The 24,148-nt window shown below is 38.8% G+C and overlaps 1 protein-coding gene across 1 annotated transcript in view; it reads right to left on the reverse strand.

Annotated features, from left to right (window-relative positions):
* ZNF292 (zinc finger protein 292) overlaps window positions 1–24,148 on the reverse strand; it is a 96,588-nt gene that overhangs the window by 20,913 nt on the left and 51,527 nt on the right. The window contains exons 3-6 of the mRNA XM_020879151.2: window positions 20,781–20,935; window positions 20,514–20,592; window positions 18,098–18,233; window positions 574–776 (exon numbers count right to left, since the gene is read on the reverse strand). Of these exons, the coding sequence (XP_020734810.2) occupies window positions 574–776; window positions 18,098–18,233; window positions 20,514–20,592; window positions 20,781–20,935 (573 nt within the window). The remainder of the gene's footprint in view (window positions 1–573; window positions 777–18,097; window positions 18,234–20,513; window positions 20,593–20,780; window positions 20,936–24,148) is intronic.

Raw genomic sequence — 24,148 nt, forward strand, 5'->3', positions numbered from 1 at the left:
CATTTGGATTACGATTCTACTTTTAGAAATCTGTAGTATAAAATACACAAATACATGAATACTATGCTTTCTGCCAACTAGAAGTGAAAAAAACACAATCACTGGTCTTACAAAGAAAAACTAAATATGCAAATTTAAACTATGCAAATAAAAATATATATAGATAGATACAGAGATATATATGTATACAGAGGGAGAGAGAGAGAGTATTATTAGGGGGAAGACATATAAATTTTTTAAAGTTACTTAGTTAAAATAAAATCTGCAAGTACTATAAAGTCAGGTAAACCTGAAATTAAAGCCGGAACACTAATATAAAATGCTAGCTAAGGTAAGCTACCACCATCTTTCTAATAAAAAAGAGCCGATTTACTTAAAGTAGAAGCCAGGTGAAACGTTTACACAGAATCCTGAATGCTGCTTACAATCACTATCTAAGAGCACATCAAAAATTTAACACTGATAACAATGGCTCTTCACTATTTAAGAGAAAAGGAAGTCAAAGACATTCTAATATAATTAAAAATTATTAGCTTTACTTAAAAAAATACTAACAAAAGAAAACATACTCACCTCTTCGATTAACTTTTCATTTGGTGATGATGTACAAAGACAGACAAGGTAAGTTTGCTTAAAACTACCTTTTGTACCAATCTCTGGATGGTCAGAACACAGCTTTGCTAGAGCAGTTGCTTGACTTAACTGATTTGTTTTGATTAGATGTTTAATTCTCATATCCAACAAGATGGGACCCTCAAAAGCTAAAAATTCATTCACTTTAAAAAACAAGACATAATAGATTATTAACATTTGGTAAATAGTTCATTTGCAATAAAAATACTTACAAGGAATATTTGTTTAAAGCACAGAAACTAAACTTTTTTGATGTTGCAATTTTCTATTATTCTCAGACTATCACAAAATACTTGATCTTATAAGCAGAAGATGATCATGTAGTTAATTTTTTAGAGTTGCATTAAATACTTCAGCCCCTTAATTTTTATAATGATTTACAATGAGGTGAGTTGAATTCCTGATTATAAAAATAATTTTGCACTGAATTCTGAGTCGGTGTTACTAAAATTATACTAAATTCTTTCTCCCACAGCTTTTATTCTTGAAAATCAGGGGTTAGCATTTCTAGACATTGGCAGGGCAAGGGCATTACACACTTATCTGTGTATACGCACAGTCCCTCAGCTGTGCCTGACTTTTTGCAATCCCATGGACTATAGCCCACCAGTTTCCTCTGCCCGTGAAATACTCCAGCCAATGCTGAAGTGGGTTGCCATTTCCTACTCCAGGGCATCTTACCCACCCAGGGATTGAACCTGTCTCTCTGGGCATTTCCTGCAATGGCAGGGGGACTCTTATATGGGTAACCCCAAAAGGATGTTTGGATATTCTAGACGATGAAATGCAACTGATACCGTGTTCAATTCTGCTGATGTGTTTTTCGATGTAGAAGGAGAAGGCTGCGCGCGCATGCGCAGCCGTGCCTGACTCTGCGACCCGCAGGCTCCTCGGCCCACGCGACTTTTCGGGCGGAAGTGCTGCAGCGGGCTCCCACTCCCTCCTCCGGGGGACCTTCCTGGCCCAGGGGTGGGGCTCGCATCCTCTGCGGCTCCTGCACCGCATGTGGGCGCTACACTGCTGCGCCACCAGGGGGCGCCATCCTGCCTGAACAGGCGTCTTCGGACAAACTCAAACTATCTACGGAAAAGTAAATGAGGGGTTGCAGGGTAGTCTGCTGAAAGTTCTCTAGGTTTTAAAAGTATCAACCAATAAACCTCAACACTTGCTTAAGACCCACTAATGTATAATAAGTATTCATTCTGTTCAAACTTTGAAGGAAATTTTAAAATTTAACAAACACAAGTTTAAACTTTTCCTTAAGTTTTCTTTACCAGGATGAAAACGGTGCTTAAAAATTTACTTGGTGATGGCTAGCCAACAACCTTTGGAAGACTTTCATGTGATAAGATTTTATAAGCCCTATAAATAAAACAAGATTTCTCAACTTGTGAAAGGACTGGAAAACATGTCTAGGAAGTAATTTGTGGATTAGAACATGGAAAATAAAAGATGTTCTTCCTCTCTGTAAATATCCTTTGCTACCATTTAGTAACTTTGGCTCTAACTGTACTCCACTATGAAAATACTCTTCTATAAAACAGTATGATCAAAGCTCCTCAGTATTAAAACCATGAGCACATAAGCAATTTAATACAGGATCCCAAATTTCATTCTTTTCTTGAAGTCTAGACCTTATTCCTGCTACTCTCTATTCTTTACACATTAAACTACACCAAAAAAAAAAAAAGTATAAAGACTAAACACAAAGAAATGACACTATTTGTATAACCCTCTGGTACCTCTGACGTATGTCTGACATACATAGGGCATTACTTTTCTTTTCAATATCACACAATTCTGTTAGGATATTTACACTGCAAATATCCTTTCATAGCTTAGCTCAATAGCCAAAGCAAAATCTGTAAAAGATTTTCAATGAAAACACTAAGGAAATAAAGAGGTTTTAAAAAAAGATATTCTGGCTATAAGTTATGGACTTTAAGAAACAGCCCGAGGTTCCAAAAAACACTAGTGGTAAAAAGCCTGGGAATTATTTCACACACTCCCACAAAAACTCATACTCAGTGAACTCTGAAGATTATAGCAAAGAAATTATTTAAAGGTGGCAACTTTTAAATGAAACTAATAATAATAGAATTTCAAACAGTCCCTAAAATCTCAAAGAGCAGCATGTAGTTAGAATGACAAATGACACAAAATAATTTCTGTACTAATTCAAGTAGCGTAGAATATGTTACTACACATTTCAAAGACATATTTGTGTGTGTGTTTTTAAACAATGGGAAACCATTGCCACACTTAGTGCAAAACAGATTTCAAAGAAATACAGAACATTAGAGAGGAAGGAGCTTCACAGATCGCTTTGTCCAGCTCCATCGTTTGGCAGATGAGTAAACTGAGGCTCACGGAAGGCAAACGACTTCCTAGGGTCACAAACCCAGTTATCACAGAACCGGAACCAGAAGCAGACCAGTCTTGCAAATTTCCACCTTAACACAGTGGTGCAATGAGAAAAATAAACTTCCTCTTTAGCTAGTGTGCCTACTGCTCGTTAGAACAGCACTTTGAGTAACACAGCTGTGACACAGCATTCGTTTTCAGAGGAAAGTAATTATGTATTCTGAAGCTCATGGTTCAAATGGATCAAAAGTAGATTTCATTTTACGCTCTATTCAGAACCTCCCCCTTAGGGGAGGGAAACTCACTCCCCACATTCCTCCTTCTCCTTCTCCATCTTCCTTTTACCTGCTTTCCTTTCCCCCATTCCTCTATATGTTTCTCTATTTCTCTCCAATCCAGGACATGTTTTCCTTACAAAGTTATAACAGCACATCAAAGATTATCAGACTCTTGAAAAAAGCTTTATCTTTATCCTTGAGTGGCTAGTCACATCAAATTTCACTCCCTACCCTGCTTTCCCCACCCCCCATTCCCAGAAAACTATAAAATACATTGAATTTTACTTGGGTAGCCTTTTTAGCTATTTTCTGTGTATTTATGTACTTGGGAGGAAAAAACAGGTTTTACTACATTCAAGCATATCAAGAGATCTGGATGACCTACAATGGCAATGTAAATGAGTGATATTGTCAGTTCAATTAAAGTAATAATGGCCTTCTTTCCATAAAATGCTACTTACATAATAGTAAAGAGAAAAACATGAAAGATAAAATTAATTTTTAAACTATTACAATATGTAAGCTGAATATTTGTGATAAATCTTTATATAAATGTTAACTGATCATGTACCATACACCAAAATTGTAGGACTTAGTTCTGGACTCCCCCCAAAGTGGAGTCAAATCTATTTACTGAGTGTGTATCTCCACACTCAGATTTGCACATAATTCCCCTTGCAGCATCTCCAGCTAGCTGTTTCCCAATCATCTCAAACACTGCATACAAAAATATCTATGCCACAATATGTTTTATAAAACTAAAGAGAACCAAAAGGTGGTAAGAAAATTTTCCTCTTCTGCCTTGTTCCTCCTTCTTATCCTAACCTACAATTCACCATACAATCCTGTTATTTCCAACTCCTAAATACTTAATCCCATTCATTTTTCTCCACCTATACACCTACCATTCACCCCCTTCTCCCAGCCAAAATTGTTAATCTCTCAGATGACCCCGTTGCATTTTGCTAGTCTTTCTAACACAGGACTCAGGATGCTTTTTCCCCCTCTCTGAAGAACATACGCTATTCTCTTTTCCCAGTTAAAATTTCCAAGTGGTTTTCCTTTGCGTTCAAATGGTAAATTCCAAAATTCCCATCATGACCTTCATGAATCTGCATCACCTATTCCATTAAAAAAAATTTATTTTCTCTTAAGATCGATTCAGCATTTGATCAAGAAGTAAAAGGCATCCAAAATAAAAAGGAAGAAATAATATCATCTGAATGCAGATGATAGAAAATCCTAAAGATTACACACACACTAAATAAATTTAGCAAACTTGCAGGATATCAAAACCAGAACACAAAAACAAGACGCATTTCTATACGCTAACGATGAACAAACTGAAAAGGTAATTCAGAAAACAATTCCAGTTATAATAGCAACAAAAAGAATAAAGTGCTTAGCAGGCCTGACCAAGAGAGTGAAACACTTGGACAGGAGACCAATAACCACTGGGTGTGCGCTAAGTCGCTTCAGGCATTTCCAACTCTTTGCAACGCTATGAAGGGTAGCCTGCCAGGCTTCTCTGTCCATGGCGTCTCCAGGCAAGAATACTGGAACAGGTTGCCATGCCTTCCTCCAGGGAAACTTCCCAACCCAGGGGCCGAACCCGAGTTTCTCTCATCTCCTGTATTGGCAGGTGGGTTCTTTACCACTAGTGCCGCCTGGGAAGCAAACAGCTAATTTGAATTCATGTCTCTGAGACATGTTCGACTCTTTGTGACCCCATGGACTACAGCTCACCAGATTCTCATGTCCATGGGATTCTCCAGGTAAGAATACTGGAGTGGGTAGAGATCTTACCGACCCAGGGACTGAACCCAGGTCTTCCACACTGCAGGCAGATTCTTCCCTGCCTGAGTCAGCAGGGAAGCTCGGAACGAAATTAAACATTACCGAAAGAAATTAAAGACACAGGGAAATGCAAGGAACCCCATGTTCATGGATTTGAAGACTTAATGTGGTTAAGATGTCCAATAACCCAAAGCAAGCTATGGATTCAATGTAATCCCAACAAAACTGAATGGCTATTTTGAAGAGATAGAAAAACTGACCCTAAAACTCATATACAATCTCAAGGAATCCCAAACAGCCAAAACGATTCTGAAAAAGAACGAAGTTGGAGGTCTCACACTTCCTCACTTCAAATGGACTACAAAACAATCAAAAGTGGATAACAGACAGGAATACAGGCAATGCAACAGAACAGAAAAAGCTCAGAAAGAAACCCTCACTAAATGATCAAATAATCTTCAACCAGGTGGCAAGACCACTCACAACAGGAAATGATAATCTCTTCAACAAATGGTGCTGGGTAAACTGGATATTTACATACAAAACAATAAAATTAAACTCATATCATATAAAAAAATTTGAAATGAACAAAAGACCTAAATATAATATCCAAAACTATAAAATTTATAGAAGAAAACAATGGGGAAAAGCTTCAAGAACTGGACTTGGCAATGATTGATTAGATATGATACCAAGGGTTAGCCAAGAACAACAAAAAAATAAGACTACATCGAAGTTAACTTCCTACATCAAAGGACAGAATCAACAGAGTAAAAAGGCAACTTACACAATGGGAGAGAATATTTGCAAATTATATGTGATAAGAGGTTAATGTTCAGAACATATAAAGAACTCCTATAACTCAACAACAACAAAAGTCAAATACTCCAATTGAAAATAGGCAAAGGACATGAAGAGACACTTCTCTAAAAATGATACACAAGTCAAAACTACAGCGAGATATCATTTCACACCTGTCTCAGAATGGCTATTTTCAAAAGCACAACTACAAAACAAAAAGAGAAAAGAAACGTTGGGTGCAGGTGAGAGGAACGGTAACCTCTGTGCCCTCCTGACAGCACTGTGCGATGACACCACCTCTAAAAACCAGTCTAGAAGTGCCTCAACCAACCAGAACCAGCACTGCCACGTGGCGGAGGTCGCAGAAGAGGTCAGACAGGGTCTCAGACAGGCGTCTGCACTCCCACGCTCACGAGGGCCAAGAGGCAGAAGCGATCCACATGTCCATCACAGGTGAATGGACAAGTAAGCGTGGCACGTACATATAATGTAGCATTATTCACCTTTGAAACAGAAGGAAATTCTGTCACATACTAACAAGCTGTATTTGGAGGACATTATGCTAAGTGAAATAAGCCAGTCACAAAAGGGTAAACATGTAGTACGACCCCACTTACATGAGGTATTTAAAGTAGTCAAAGTCATAGAAACAAAGAGCAGAATGTTGACGAGCCAGGGGCTGGGAGTGGTGTATGGGAAAAGGAGGGAGCTACTGTTTAAAACCACTTTTGCAAGTGATAAAATCTTTCTGCAAGATTAAAAAAGTTCTGCAGATCTGTTTCAAAACAGTATGAACATACAAAATACTACTGAACTCTTACTAAACTGTACAGTTAAAAATACACTTAAAAATGACTGAATGATACATTTTGTTTTTACCCCAAGAAAAAAATGCAGTAAAAAAATCAATTCAGCATTATTAGTCCAAAAAATTCAAATTCAGAAATTTAAGAAAAGTTTAACACTTCCTTCACCCAACCTCTCACCGTTTCCTGGAAGAACAAGCTCAATTTCAAGAAACAGCATTTTCACTCAAGATTTCAGAATTGCTTAAACTGACTACTTTGTCATTAAGCCTGAAACTTCATGATCGTAACTGAATTTTGACATGATTGATATAAAACAGAATTTAAATAAATTTTAAAAATTCCATGTTACAGATGAACCTAGTGAGTCTCTGGGAGATAGTAGAAGACGGAGGAGCCTGGCGTGCTACAGTCCATGGGGCTGCAAAGAGTCAGACACAACTCAGCAACTGACCAGCAACAACAAAGGTAATTAAGTAACCCTAAAGTTTTCTTGCGGAATAAGATTTAATTATTACTATTATATTTAATTGAATTCTCATGTCTTTATCCATGTAACATGATAATGAAATCAGACTCAGAACAGAAACAATGAATTTTTCTAGGATGTTTAGAAAAGCCAGTAAGTTTTTGTTTTAAAATCATTACTAGTAAAAATAAAATCCTGGTGGTCACCATATATCTAGTTATGTAACAGGAGAATATAATTAAGGTTAACAAAATGCAAAATAAAACATCAGTCTGAAATGAGAAAGTGAACACTTCTACAATTTTACTGCAGTTAAATTCCATCAGCTTAATTCTATCCAGTCACTGATCCTCAATAATCTAAGTAAAACGTACACAGAGGGCAATCTAATTTAGCAGTGATTTTTAAAAATAAAATCCAAAATGTTCCATTTATTTATTTTTTATAACAAGACAAGGTCAGTAAGAGCAAAAGAGAGAGAAGGAAAAATAATTTTAACTAAAAAAAAAAAAAAAAAAAAAGATAACCAAATAGAAATGGTTAGGAGAACTGTATTTCTTAAGCTTATTTCATGTATAATCTACAACATGTTCTTTTTAGTGATTTTGTATAAGAAATGTTTTAACACTCAAAAAAACTGTCAACATATTTAAGTGTAGGTTTCAGAATCACCCATTTTGGTATTCTATACATAGAATATACAGGTGAAGATATACACAGGCCCATAAAAAATACAGGAAAAGTTTTAACATGTCAAAGAACTAGAGATTTCTATCGGAAAAAAATTCAGCTGCATGTAATCAGATCTGGCCTCATTCCATCTGTTCTCTCCTCCCATCTCTTCCTTTAAAATATTATTACATCGTAGGTATGCTAATATCTGGTAAATCAAGCAGCATGTTTTTCCTGTTTATTTTTAAATGCAAAGTTTATTACTGAAATAAAGACTTATTTTCTCACAAAGCTCTGAAGGATTTATAAGTACTGTGGAAAATCTTAAGCTTTAGAAATTTCCTTTGAACACCAAGGAGTTCAAAAAACAAAAAATGAACCACAGGGCTTAGGATTCAAGAAAGAATTGGCAAGCTGGTAAAAATACAATTTATGCAACTGCAAATTATTCCAAAATAGAAGGGAAAGGGCTGAAGGAATTCAGTGTAACTGTTAGTAGGGCGCTCTTTCAGAGTTTAGATTTTACAATAATGACATATACAAAAAAAGAAAAAACAGCAGGCTCAGGATCAAGGATGCATACACCATGAATGTCAGCAACTGGTACTGACCTATGCAAACTGTCACTGGAAAGACGGCCCCCAGCTCACCGACTGGACTGCCCTGGCGGCTCAGTGGTAAAGAGTGCCGGCAACGTGACCTTCCAGAAAAGCAAACGGCAACTCAGTCTAGAATCCTTGCCAGGGGAACCCCCGGACAGAGGCAGCCGGCAGGGTACACTCCACGGGGCCGAAACAATGTCAGACGCAGTGGGCAGCTCAACAAGCAGCGTCTGAATACGCTGGACGTAATCAAACTGGTGCAGGCGGGTAGCTTCTTGAGAAGGGTCTCTGCTCCTTGAGTTTGATTATTCATTGTTTATGAGGACAGAGAGAATGGTGGGTCTGATAATAACCTTTAGATCGAAAAGGATAGAACAATGGAGCAAATGGAAACAGATGGGAAAATATAATTTTCAAAATGGGACTTAGGTACATTTTGCAAACTGTAGATTAGAGGAATAAATATATTCCTAAGAGTCTTAAAATTAATACGTTAAAAATATGACTTGTGAGTGTACAGGAAATAAAAGTGACTGTTAAGAACCAAGAAAGAGTCACCAAACATAAATTAGGTTACACTTTTACAAAAATTATCTCAAAATGTATCACAGACCAAAATACATAACGCAAAACTATTAATATGATACTTCCAGGAAATAAAGCGAAGTCGCTCAGTCGTGTCCGACTCTTTGCAACCCCATGGACTGTAGCGTGCCAGGCTTCTCTGTCCACGGGGTTTTCCAGGCAAGAACACTGGAACGGGTTGTCATTTCCTTCTCCAGGGTCCAGAAGATAAGAGGAGAAAAATCTATACGATCCTGGGTTTGGTGATTATTTTTAGATAAAACAACAAAAGCACAATCCATGAGAGAAAAAAAAGGTTGGACTTTATTAAAATTTAAAACTTTGCCCTCTGCAAGGCACTGTGAAGAAAAATGACAAGTCACAGAGTAAATGGAGATATGCGCCAAGCTGCTATCTGCTGAAGGACCTGTATCAAACCGCAACAACAAAAAGGAACCGCGGGTGGCCGAGAGACTGTCATACTGAGCAAGTCAGAGAGAGACAAGTATCATGGCATCGCTTACATGTGGACTCTAAAAAACAGAGTACAGATAAACCTATTTACAAAACTGCAAGAGTCACACATGTAGAAGACAATCTCACAGTTACCAAGGGGGAAAGGTGGGGGATAAACAGGGAGACTGGGGTAGACACATGCACTCTACCATACATAACACAGGCCAGTTAGAGACCTGCCGCACGGCGCAGGGGACTCCACTCACCTCTGCAGTGACCCACATGGGGACAGGAGCCGAAACGGGGGCCACGTGCGCGAATGGGGGCTACGTGTGTGAACCGAGGCTACGCGTGTGAACGGGGGGCTACGTGTGTGAACCGAGGCTACGCGTGTGAACGGGGGGCTACGCGCGCGAATGGAGGAAACGTGCCCGAACGGGGGCTACGTGTGTGAACGGGGGCTACGTGTGTGAACCGAGGCTACGTGTGTGAACGGGGGGCTACGTGCCCGAACGGGGGCTACGCGTGTAAACGGGGGGCTACGCGCGCGAATGGAGGAAACGTGCCCGAACGGGGGCTACGTGTGTGAACGGGGGCTATGTGCGTGAACCGGGGCTACGCGTGCGAACGGAGGCTACGCGCGTGAACCGGGGCTACGTGCGCGAACGGGGGCTACGTGCATGAACCGGGGCTACGCGTGCAAACGGAGGCTACGCGCGTGAACCGGGGCTACGTGTGCGAACGGGGGCTACGCGTGTGAACGGGGGCTACGTGCATGAACGGGGGCTGCGCGCGTAAACGGGGGCTACGTGCGTGAACGGGGGCTATGCGTGCGAATGGGGGCTGCGCGTGTGAACGGGGGCTATGCGTGTGAACGGGGGCTGCGCGTGTGAACGGGGGCTACGTGCGTGAACCGGGGCTACGTGCGCGAACGGGGGCTACGCGTGTGAACCGGGGCTACGTGTGCAAACGGGGGGCTACACGTGTGAACGGAGGCTACGCGTGCGAACGGGGGCTACGCGTGCGAACGGAGGCTACGCGTGCGAACGGGGGCTACGCGTGTGAACCGGGGCTACGTGTGCGAACGGGGGCTACGTGCATGAACCGGGGCTACGGGTGCGAATGGAGGCTACGCGTGTGAACGGAGGCTACGTGCGCGAACGGGGGCTATGTATGTGCTACGTGTATGAATACACATATGTATGTATGTACGAACGGTTCACGTTCCTGTACAGCGGGAACTAACAGCATTGTAAATAAACTATACGCCAGTAAAAAACACCAAAAACAAAAAACTCAACTAAAAGAGCAGAATATATAAACAGATCCTTCTCCCAAGAAGATATATAGCTGCAAATATTCACATGAAAAGATGTTCACAATCATCTGTCTGTAGAGAAACACAAATTAAAGCAATGGGATATCATGACACACCTATCAGAATGGCTGACCACCTGATGTGAAGAGCTGACTCATTTGAAAAGACCCTGATGCTGAGAAAGATTGAGGGCAGGAGGAGAAGGGGACGACAGAGGATGAGATGGTTGGATGTCATCACTGACTCAATGGACATGGGTTTGGGTGGACTCCGGGAATTGGGGATGGACAGGGAGGCCTGGCGTGCTGTGGTTCCTGCGGCTGCAAAGAGTAGGACATGACTGAGCAACCGAACTGAAAATTCCCAAAATAGATAAAATCAACCACCAGTGAGAATCTAGAACAGCCTGCAGAATGCTATAGCTGGGCAGCTTCTCACAAAGCAAAATACACTATCTTTCTCCTAGGTATTTACCCGACTGATCTGAAAATTTATCCACAAAAACGTGTATGCAAATATTTACAGCAGTTATATTCATAAATGCCAAAAACTGGTAGAAAATAAGATGTCTTTTAATAGGTGAATGGATAAACTGTGGTACATTCTTACAATGGAATATAATTCAGCAACTTTTTTTTGAATGAGCTATTAAGTCACTCTAATACATAGATAAATGTTGCATGCATATTGTTAAATGAATGAAGGTAGACTGAAAAGTCTATAAATGTGGATAAGTAATTGTCATCTGTTCAGGAGAGGGTTGAATAGGTGAAGCACAGTTAATCTTTTTAGGGCAATGAAACTATCCTGTATGACACTGTAATGGAGGATACATGATAACATGCATTGGTCAAAACCCAAACAACTTTACAGCACGAAGGACTCCAAAGGTAGGCAAATTTGAATATGATTTAGGAGGTTGCAAAGCCCAGGACAGATTGCAGAATATGGCAAAAGATTCTATCTTACAAACGTGATGGAAGAACTTCAGTGAAAGAGATGGAAGAACGGTCTGCTCACCTAACGGGACGAGAGGAGTCAGTGTGGATATGCAGAGAAGCTGTGTCAACAGATGCAAGTTGTTTCCACAAGGGTACAGGTTATCAATTCTGAAACTACTACACATATACTAGGAGTAAGGAAGGAGGAATATATAGATGGTCTATAGTACAAGAAGCAAGTCTGAAAACGCTACATACTGTAAGATTCCAACTATATGACATTCTTCTGAAATGAGAGGTTATAGATAATCAAGAAGAGAAGGTCAGAATGATCCAGCTGCAACAGATTAGAGCTGGAGACATCTGTGTAACTCTCACATATAGTTTAATACAGATACAACTGGTCACATATACATTTATAAATATGTGTACATACACAGATTAATTATACCTACATATATTTTTTTACTCTGTCTGCTCAGAGTAAACAGAGTTTACTTTGTTCTGAACTAAGGTTCCTTGGAGAAACAGCTGATTCTAGGACTGGAGCAAGAATTATGCAGAATAAACCTGGAGCATCTTGTAGAAACAGAAAACAAGGAAGTACTCAAACAAAAACATAACCTACAACCATGGGGATATGTCAAAGGGACAGAGAAGTTAACTTGAAGAGTTCCCAGTGGTCAAAGCTGAACAATTTGATCAACAAAATAGTGTTGGATTATCACCAAAGTAAATATCAGTAAAGTTAATATCAGTGAGTCTATACTAATTAAACAAATAGATAAAGGAAGAAAAGACAAATCTAGAGCTTTCTTGGTAATACAGTGGTTAAGAATCCGCCTGGCAATGCAGGCAATTCCAGTTCGATCCCTGGCCTGGGAAGATCCCACAATTAAGTCCAGGTGCCACAACTACTGAACCAGTACTCTAGAGCCCACGAGCCGCAACTGCTGAGCCCAGGCATTGCAACTACGGAAGCTGGCAAGTCTAGAGCCAGTGGTCTGCAACAAGAGAAACCACAGAAACGAGAGCCCACACACCACAACCAAGAGCAGCCTCCGCTCACCGTAACTAAGAGAAAGCCGGATGTAGCGATGAAGACCCACCGTAACTGAGAGAGAGCCCGATGCAGCGATGAAGAGTCACGGTAACTAAGAGAGAGCCTGATGCAGCGATGAAGAGTCACCATAATGGAGAGAGAGCCCAGTGCAGCGATGGAGACCCACCGTAACTAACAGAGAGCCCGATGCAGCAATGAAGACCCACCGTAACTAAGAGAGAGCCCAGTGCAGCGATGAAGACCCACTGTAACTAAGAGAGAGCCCGATGCAGCGATGGAGACCCACCACAGGCAAAAAAATGTCATCTTTAAAAAAGAAAAGACAAATTGCCTGTGGAGAACTCCAAATAATCTGTGTAGATACTGCCTCCTCAAAGGGGTAGAGCTTAACTTTCCAACTCGTAAGTGTGGCCTCTGCATGTGGTGACTTCCTCCCAAAGAGCACAACATGGAAAGGTGGAGAGAATAATTTCACAGAGAAAAGCCCGAAAGGCACACGGCCTCAGCCAGCTGACCAACGTCAACACCAGCAGGGAGGAAACCTACCTACTACCTCAGCCAGCTGACCAAGGCTAATACCAACAGTGAGGAAACCTACTGACTGCCTCAGCCAGCTGACCAAGGCTAACACCAACAGTGAGGAAACCTACCTACTACCTCACACTGCCTCAGCCAGCTGACCAAGGCTAACACCAACAGTGAGGAAACCTACCTACTGCGTCACACGGCCTCAGCCAGGTGACCAAGGGTAACGCCAACGGTGAGGAAAACCTCAGCCAGGTGACCAAGGCTAACACCAACAGTGAAGGAAAACCCACCTACTACCTCACACTACCTACACACTACCTCAGCCAGCTGACCAAGGCTAACACCAACAGTGAAGAAGTCATGTTGATTATAGGTACCTCTGGTGTGATGACAATGGCACTGGACCTCAGTGATCTTTCTCCCCAAACCCATAAGCCAAGTACTAATCCTGCGAGCAACATCAGACAGATCCCAACTGAGGGAGATTCTACAACACTCTTCAAAACTGACAAGATCACCAAAAACAAGGGGAGTCTGAAAATAATGTCACAGCCAAGAGGAACCTAATGAGACATGATGACTAAATGTAATGTGATGTCCTGGATGGGATCCTAGAACAGAAGAAGGATATTAGGTAAAAACCAGGGACATCTGAATAAGGTACAGACTTTAGTTAATGCAAAGTATTGATACTGCTTTATTAATTGTGACAAATAGATCATACTAATGTACAACAATCACAGTTGGGAAAACTGGTGTGGAGTATTTGGAAAACTATTCTAAAATAGTTCATTTAAAATATGATTAGGTCAGGGACTTCCCTGGTGGCCCAGTGTGTGAGAATCCACCTTGAAATGCAGAGGACATGGGTTCAATCTTCTTTGGGGAACTAAGATCCCACATGCCTGGAGCAGCTAGGCCCTGCGCCTCAGCTACTGAGCCACGCGCCCTGAGCCCCTGCGCCAAACTAGAGCCCGTGAGCAGCACTGAAAGTCTCGCATGATGCAATGAAGATTCTGTGCACTGCAACTAAGACCAGACACTGTCAGATAAATAAACAAAAATATTTTAAAAAACATTAATGTCAGACTAACCTCAATAGTAAACAACCTTACTTAACATAACTCTAGCCAAATAGCTCTTGCGGTCTTTCATCACAGCATCCTGAGAGAGAAAAAGGAAGGCCATGGACCAGACACAAGGAAACAGGCCTATGTGGTGAGACAGCCATCATCAAAGGGCACTGGCCGAAAGACTCAAAGCAAACAAGACAATTTCTCTAAGTATTCCAGGGGCTAGGTTTTTGGGTATCACCTTCTTGATGGTAATTATCAAGAACCTGGATGCCAACACAGTGTATGCTAATAATATCTGCTTAAACTTGGAAAGACAAAACCCTGAAATTAACAAAACCAAGATTTAACATAATATGGACAAGCTGCAGAGGCAGAATGCATTTAACACTTTGAAATTTAAGAAAAAAGGAAAAAAAGGAATACTTTGTATGCCAAAATACTATGTATAAAAATGCAAATAATTTGAGTACTATGTATTATTTTTAAAATTTTTTGTGATTTTAGTAACCTCACTGAGTTTCGAGAATGATAAGGCCACCCAAAAAGGTAATGTCTTCATAAGTCACACTAAGATGAAGAGGATGGACGTGCCCGTGACTTCAGAGCTGGCCAGATTGTACTTGGGGTTCATGTTAAGTTTTGAGAATTACAGATGAACAACAAACAAGATGCACCGAAGTCAGAAATCACGATTGTATACTTAAAGTCACCCCACATGTAAAGTAATTAGCCTCCAACTAATAAAAAATAAATAAATAAAATACTAAAAAAACAAAACAAAACAACAAAAAAAAAGTCACGCCACACCAGGACAGCTTTTAGTCCCTTTAGAGGGATCTGTACTTTGTTAGGTATGCATGGCTTTAGGGGTAGCACTAGATCCAAAAGAGAGCAACTCTAAGTACATAGATCTTCACAATTTACACAATAAAGATTATCTAATATAACAGCAGCTATTAACGGAGTTAATTACATAGTTACCATTCTCTATAAGTGTTCAAGCAAAGGCCCATTCATTTACCAGTGAGTGATGTTTTAGAAGGGAGTTAAAATTGAGTAAAAACTAAATGATCATTCAGTGCCTTTCCAATTCTGAGATGAAAGGCGCTGTAACATGTAAGCCTGAAGTTCCTGTGATAGTCAAAGGCCATCTACTTGAATTACACTGGTTTAATTATTAGAGTTACGTTATTCTAGGGGACTAAACCTTAAAGTGAAACCAGCATTTTTAGCTGAGTCCCACACACCCTCAATCCCTAAACCAAAGAACGTCTTGGTTCAGCTGGCCTGTGCATGTCTGCCGTCACGACCAATGCTTTGCGATCCCACGAACTACAGACCGCCAGGCTGCTCTGTCAATGGGGATTCTCCAGGCAAGAACACTGGGGTGGGCTGCCGTTGCCTTCTCTAGGGGATCTTCCTGACCCAGAAATCAAACCCAGATCTCCTGCACTGCAGGTGGATTCTCTACCATTGAGCCACCTGGCTTTAGCGTTCTAAAATTAGTCAATAAAAATTAGTTATAAATCAGAATTAAGTTGATTATCCATTGTTCAAATACTACATCAAAACTTCCAACGCTTTGCTATAAACAAACTAACAAACATAGCCTATTACAGTGTACCTATTACTGGCAGAGCTCTAGCTCTTATCAAACTTGCCATAGGCCAGCAGCGGTTAAACCAAGGGTCTGGATATATCATATAAAAAGCTGAAGTCCCACATGCTGAACAACTGCCCAATTTGAAAATGTAAATAAATCAGTGTACATGCGTAACATTTTAATTACTTCAACATATACTTCGAGTCGATATGATTACCCACAGAGTAACTCCCACCAAAGAAGCCGGTCTAAATAACGGGGCCAAATAAAGATCACAGCTGCAGCCTCTCAGTCACGGAACACCTCTCTGGTTACGTCACAAGTCATACTAAGATCTGGCTACCTCCAGTCTATCTGCTACTGTAGAAGCTCCTTTTGCTTTATAACCCAAATTATTCCAGTAGCGATGCCAGGTGAGGATCATGAAATAAAGGAGCACAGGGATGGGCAGACATCTGTTACAGAAACAATGTCAGGTGCATTGAAACAAGAAAGGACACTGAGCACATATTCTTTTAAGGTAAATTTTAAATCTCTGCAAAGGTAAAGGTTCCATTTTTCTGCATTAGCATAATGTGTGAGTTTGGCAAAGATGCTCTTCAGAAACTGACAACAGAAAAAAGGAGTTAAATCTTTAAGTTAGGTGTGATTTTACTTTATTAGGCTGGGTGCAACATGGCCTAATATAAAAAGGACAGAGCTGGGGACCTCACTCCAATTCCTAGCTCTACTTCACATCACTGGCACTGTGATATAGAAAAGACAACTAATCTTTCTGAGCCTGTATTTTCTCACCTGTAAAAGAGGGACAAAAAAAGATCCTACTTTTCCACAGGATCATTGTGAAGATTAAAAGAAACCAGGCATTTTTATAAAAGCACATTTCAAACAGCAATAACTATACAGTGTAATTTGGTATCATTAATATATTACATCCACTATTTCTAAACCTGAGAAGAATAAAAAGTAGAATTTAATTATAGAAATAAAAACATAGTGGTAATACACCAGCGATAAAAAAATAACACACCAAAGGCAAAAAGTCCCTAAGACTCTCAACCTTTAAATGTTCTTATTATCTTAAATAATGAGGATCTATTTCTCTAAGAATAATGAAACTAATCTGTGGAAATATACCAAGGGCAGTAACACAAATGAACTTTCAGTGAATGCCAAGAACCAGACAATACTGCTAAAACTATCCAGAAAGGTGGGGAAATGTTGAGAAAGGAGTCAGGTAGGAAGCGTCAGCTCCGGGAGAAGTTTGGAGATGAGCTGAGAAGTCTTCTGGTAAATGTCAAAGTACCAGAAGAGCTAACCAACGGTGAGTTTACTCCTTTCTCAGAGCCTCAGAAACTGCTATCACGGAGCAAAATGACTAAGCTTTGGCATCAACCAACAAGGAAAGCGACAATGAATGATGGAAGAAACTTATTTATTTCTCTAGTTAAATACCTTGGGAAAACTTAGGGTGAAATCTGAGCACTTTCCTAAACAACCTCAAGAAAATATCAAAGATAATAATATGTGCTCTTCTTCACAGCACATACAGTTTTTGAACTCTGAACATTAAGTGTTACACATATTAGTGATTTAGCCATCTATTTCTAGTAGGATACCTGTCAGTTTCAGTTTAACTGGGATCTTTATTGCCTAAGCTCATATAATAATAACAAAGCAGGATAAAATAAGTCTGAGAAAAAACTGTTTGAGAAAGAGTACTAATCTTAGAGGCAGAAGACTTTACAGTTACTAGCGTTAATCTTATCTATTTTGAGAAAAATCATTTCACTACCCTACTTTTGCTTCTCCATCTGTCAAATAAGTTATCAAATATAAGCTAGATTGCCACCTGTCAGGATGTCACAGAGGGAATTCCTCTGATAAAATAATGTTGAGAAAAAAACTGAGTTTCTCTGTTACCCTAAGATTACATAACCCTATAAATACATCTTCCCCCAATTAAAAAAAAAAAAAAGGTGAAGGGCCTCAAGCACCTCATATAAAACTTAAATAAAATGGTCCTTCTTGGAATATTCTGGGATTATATCAAAACAATTTTAAGTACTTATTTTCTCTAGTCTAATGATTCTTTTTTCCTTCTCTCTTCTCTCTAGAAAATTTACCTTTATCCTTATCCAATGGTTCCTGGGAAAGAATAGTGCACAGTACCGGGTTTTTCCACACCCCAGTCTCTTGAGCTAGAGTAGCTAAAAAATGCAATTCACAGCTGCCATTCTCCATCAGCTTTTCATGAGCTACCTATAAATATTAAATAAACATCCAAAGAATTACAACAGATTTTCAAAACCAAGCTTATCAGCCTTTAAATATAATACTAAACTTTTGAAAAATAAGACTTTAATCTTAAAATTTTCATGTCACATTACAAAGTGCTGCATCTTTCTGATTTTTAAAGATGAATCTCAAGAATAAGAATTATACTAATTATAAATTTTAAATAAATAAAATAAATTTCTAGAAATAAGTTCATGTTATTTTTCCCCCAAGATCTAAATCAACAGTAAAGTTATTTCTCAAGGAAGCTATCAGAATATCCACAGCATGAAAGACCTTACACATTTTATATCCTGTTAGTAAAAAAATTTTCCAAAAAACTTCTACCATTAACAGATGACAAATTTACATCAAGGCCTAAATGACAACTTATATACACGTATTTCAATAAAAGGGACTTATGAAAACTAAATGTATGACTTTTCATACATTTGTAAGACTGCAAAGTCTTAGCAATATCCTATTAAAGCTGACACTGAACCCTGCTTACTTGTTTCCAAGTGTTCGTGCAACTGGCATATTTTTCAGGCCACAAAAGCCCAACAATTTAAATTCAATTCAGAAAATGTTTGCTGAGAATTCCTGTGGGCCAAGCACCAGGGGAGAGAGCAACGAGTCCTGCGTTTACGGGCCTATCCTCTAGTGCGGTAGAAACGTTTAGTTAAAACAGAGGCAAACGAAACAAACGCAGTTAAAAGGCCGGCATAAAACAAGCCCGAAGGAGCTCTGAAATGAAAGCAGGGTGTCATGGAGACTCTTCAAGCTCATGCTATGCTTGTATTAAAGGTGTATTCCTCAAAACCCTACAATCTCACTGAAACAAGTTCAAGTGCCTTAAGATTTTTGTGGTTTTTTTTTTTTTTGAGCAAATGCCGAGAGCTACCATACTGGGATTTAGTTATTTCCTTCTCATTCACACACATGAGAAAGTATCAAGTAGTGCTATTTCAAAAGGAAAGTTTCAAAGTTTACCTTATGCTGACAAACAAAATTAGTATGAGGAATTCAGTATTATATTTGCAATATAAACTATCTACTTAATTAATTCTGTGGTAGAGTGTATGTGAGTACCACACTATGAAAATAGTTCTGAAACAATCATTTACCTAAAAATAACCACCTGCAGGGAAAGAAAACCTGAGACACGAGTTATTGATGCGCTGAAGCAGAAAGTGCATGATCAAACAGTTAGCTGCAAAGTGACAGACAGGACAAGACACTTTCAGCAGCTATTCAGGGTCTACTGTGTGTCAGACACTGTGTGAAACCCTACGGTGTAAAGACATGGAGCCTATCTTTAAGGATTCTGCACTCGACATAGATTTCAATGTTTAATATTGAAATAGAAAAGTTGACTTTTCTGCCTAACTATAGTTTATTTCACATGCTTCTAAAATCTGAGACTAATCTACTTTTAATATTTCTTCTATGCAAAAACATAAGGCCAAAAGGTATTTTAAGAACTCTGGATAGAGGAATAGAGAGACAACTATACTTTCTGAGATTAGCTGGCAGGAACATTCTTTTAAACTAACCAATTAATCAAAATTTACTTGAAGCTATAATATATCCAGCACAATCTAGTGCTTAAACAAAATTTAATATTCTTGAAATACTCCAAAACAACTAAGAGCTAAACTATGTAGTACTTTTATAAGTAGAATCACAGCACTAAGTAAAAGAGATAAAGCATGTGTTTTCAGATACAGGAGAAAGTATGGGCTATGGAATAAAGAATCTTGGTTCAAATTACTACTCTGCTATTAGCTGTGAAAGTATGGGCCAATAAATACTGTAGAACTGAGCCTCAGTTTCCTCACCTTTAAAATGGGAAAAAATATAACCTACCCCCACAAAGTTTTCATAAGGATTAAATGAGGTATGTTAAATTCTTACAAAGCACACCACAATTTTCAGCAATTAAACTGTTTCTTTTTTTTTTTAACTGTTTCTAAACACAAATGAGGGCATTTTCTTTTGTGTTCTCTTACTGCCGTGGCGAAGTTCTAACTATTTGATCTTGAAGAACTGTGCAATATTCAATCAATCTACTTAAGTGTATATATTCATTTAATAAACATCTTGAGTATTGACTAGGTGCAAGTCATCAGTGTTAATAAGAACAGCAATTAATGTTTGTCATCACTTAAATCTTTTACATTTTAACTATAAATAATTTATTCAGAATAAAGAAAATCGCCATAAAATATACCTATGTTAAATCTAGTAGGTAAATATTCTCACCTGTACCAGTGTCTGAAATTGCTCCCACTGCTTATCAGATAATTCAACAGGCAGACACAGCAAAAGTTCAACACAGCTTCTAAAAAAACAAAAAGTTGTAAGGATACAAATAATTATTAAAATTTAAAGTAAAATAAGATAAATAATCCTAATATTATCAGTAGACTCTCTATAACTATTTAAAATTAAACTATCATAAGACCTGAGATGCAGAGTTAAAACAAAAAGCTTAATCTAAGTTTTTTATTTACTCAAAAGTTTACTTACAATGCCAAGCGTTCCAGAACCAAAGCTACATTTTCACATTCAGAGGTAAGATAAGGTCGGGCTTTCACGTAACTTTGGATAGCCACTGTGTATACCTCCAATAAAGGTAAAGGGTCTTCTGAAGTTTTCCACTTCTCTGCATATTCAAGGAGTGTCTGTTTGGAAGGAATAATAAAAAGTATTCAATGTAAATCAAAATACAGATTGACAAATCAATTGTTTTTCTTTCCTCCCTAGGAAATTTTGAAAAATAACCTTATTTTATAAAAACAAAAAGCACTTTATACAGATTAAAATATTAAAAGTAATAAAGCCACAATCCAGCAGCTCTTTGTAGGAGAAAATAATAGTTAATTCATCCAAAAATAGCATCATTTCACGAAGTCTGGTTTTAAATAGTGCAAGCATTCTCTTCTATCTTTCTGAGTCAAAATGCCATCTTTCACCCCCAAATTTCTGAGATTTAAAAGTTATTTTAAAAAGAAGATGTGTGGGCAAGTTATATTTGAGCGGGCATGCAGTGAAGAATTTCAAATATTTGTTTTCTATTTTTCATGCAAGGAACATAAAACTCAAAATCTAAAAATAAATGAATCACATTATGGCCAGAAAAGACATGAAGTATTTTCAGTTATAAAAAATAATATTATTTGCAAGTATTAAAAGCAAGTATTACTTGCTTTATGACAAGTTTTATCATTAAAAAAAATCAATCTAAAGATGTTCAGCATACATAAAATCACTATTAAAGATTTTAAGAATGATTATAAGTTCAAGAAATTTTTATAATAAAGTGCTTATTTTTTAAAATAAAGAACACTCTTCATTCCTTAATGAAGTAAAGAGTTCAACTATTTTACCTCATCAAAATTATTAAAAGGAAAAACAAAATACTGCTTATCCTACAGAAGTAAGAAATGGAAGAAACTGGCAGCAGTAATTAGACACCCACTTGTTCTACAGCTATTAAAATCGTTACTTACTAAAAACTATCTAAAAGGTTCTACAATTATGCTAAATGAAGTAGAACTCTTAATTAAATGTTTTTATGATATAGAAGACGACCACAATTAGTCCTTCTCACACTTCAAGGTTTAAGACTCATCAACACATGGCAAATTTAGGTGCTATTTCCTAGAAATGAGGGCATCTTGAAAGAATACTCCATGAGGTCTTGCTTGTACCCTCTGGCATACAGAGGAAGCTTTTTTAAAATGTGCAAGGAGGAAAGTAGGAAGGACAGGATTATATTCTACTATCAAACACTCAAAAGAAAACACTTATTACCTTGTCCTCACTACAACCATATAACTAGGAGAAGTAGGAAGCAGTCAGAGAGAATGAGGAATAGAAAAGGTAAACTGCTAAATTAAAGAGCAGAATAGTAACAACTTATTGTTCTGAGTAGCCATATATTCCTAAACCCAGACCCTCTCCAAGTTGGACAGAAGCACAAATTACTTGAAGGCCTAGTACTTGGAACTGGCATGTGAAACAAGAGCAGTCTGTGGGACGGGGTCCTTTACCTGTGGAGTACGACCTAACTGAACTGAACTGGAGGACACCTATTTGGCGTTAGAGAGTTTGAGAAGTGGTACTGGAAAAAATGCCATGTGTTTATAAAGTTGTCAGTACAAATCTCTCAATAGGACTTGGAAAAATCAAAACAAAACCTACCAACTGAATGGAAAAATCTGCATTCTGGAATTGTCTTGTGATTATCCCCCTACTTCTAGGAATAAAACTTAGCATGACGTTCTGTGTCTAAAAAATGTTAAATGTGCAAATGTTGTCATGGTTGGTTTTAGTGTTTTCCTTGGTTATGCAGGAGACATAAGAAACCTGGGTTCGATCCCTGGGTCAGGAAGATCCCCTGGAGAAGGGAAAGGCTACCCACTCCAGTATTCTTGCCTGGGAAATTTCATGGACAGAGGAGCCTGCTAGGCTACAGTCTCCAGGGTCACAAAGAGTCTGACACAACTGAGTGTCTAACACTTCACTTTGGTTATTTTATGATATGATGATATGATGCAGGATGACTCCACTCACACCTTCAACGTTTTTGAAACTGTAACATCAACCATGAACAGTATGAAAAGGCAAAAAGATAGGACACTGAAAAGATGAACTCCCCAGGTCAGTAGGTGCCCAATATGCTACTGGAGACCAGTGGAGAAATAACTCCAGAAAAAAATGAAGGGACGGAGCCAAAGCAAAAACAACACCCAGCTGTGGGTGTGACTGGTGATGGAAGTAAAGTCTGATGCTCTAAAGAGCAATACTGCATAGGAACCGGGAATGTCAGGTCTATGAATAAAGGCAAACTGGAAGTGGTCAAACAGGAGATGGCAATAGTGAACATTGACATTTTAGGAATCGGTGAACTAAAATGTACTGGGATGGGAGAATTTAACTCAGATGACCATTATATCTACAACTGTGGGCAAGAATTCCTTAGAAGAAATGGAGTAGTGATCACAGTCAACAGGAGTCTGAAATGCAGTACTTGGATGCAATCTCAAAAACAAACAACAGAATGATCTCCGTTCGTTTCCAAGGCAAAACATTCAGTATTGCAGTAATCCAAGTCTATACCCCGACCAGTAATGTTGAAGTTGAACAGTTCTATGAAGACCTACAATCTTTTAGAACTATCACTCCAAAAAGATGTCCTTTTTATTACAGGGGCCTGAAATGCAACAGTAGGAAGGCAAGAGATACCTGGAGTAACAGGTAAATTCGGCCTTGGGAATACAAAATAAAGCAGGGCAAAGGCTAACAGAGTTTTGCCAAGAGTACGCATGGGTCACAGCAAACACTCTCTTGCAACAATACAAGAGACAACTCTACACATGGACATCACCAGGTGGTCAATACTGAAATCAGATTGATTATATTCTTTGCAGCCAAAGATGGAGAAGCTCTCTACAGTTAGGAAAAACAAGACAGGGAGTTGACAGTGGCTCAGATCATGAACTCCTTATTGCAAAATTCAGACTGAAATTGAAGAAAATAGGGAAAACCACTAAGACCACTCAGGTATGACTTAAATAAAATCCCTTATGATTATACAGTGGAAGTAAACAAATAGATTCTGTGGAAAATTCTGAAAGAGATGGGAATATCAAATCACCTGACCTGCCTCTTGAGAAACCTGTATGCAGGTCAAGAAGCAACAGTTAGAACTGGACATGGAACAACAGACTGGTTCCAAATAGGAAAAGAGTACATCAAGGCTGTATATTGTCATCCTGCTTATTTAACTTACATGCAGAGTGCATCATGAGAAACACTGGGCTGGAAGAAGCACAAGCTGGAATCAAGATTGCCGGGAGAAATATCAATAACCTCAGATATGCAGATGACAC

The sequence above is a fragment of the Odocoileus virginianus genome, chromosome 19 (genome assembly GCF_023699985.2).
Source record: "Odocoileus virginianus isolate 20LAN1187 ecotype Illinois chromosome 19, Ovbor_1.2, whole genome shotgun sequence".
Classification (NCBI taxonomy): Eukaryota; Metazoa; Chordata; class Mammalia; order Artiodactyla; family Cervidae; genus Odocoileus; species Odocoileus virginianus.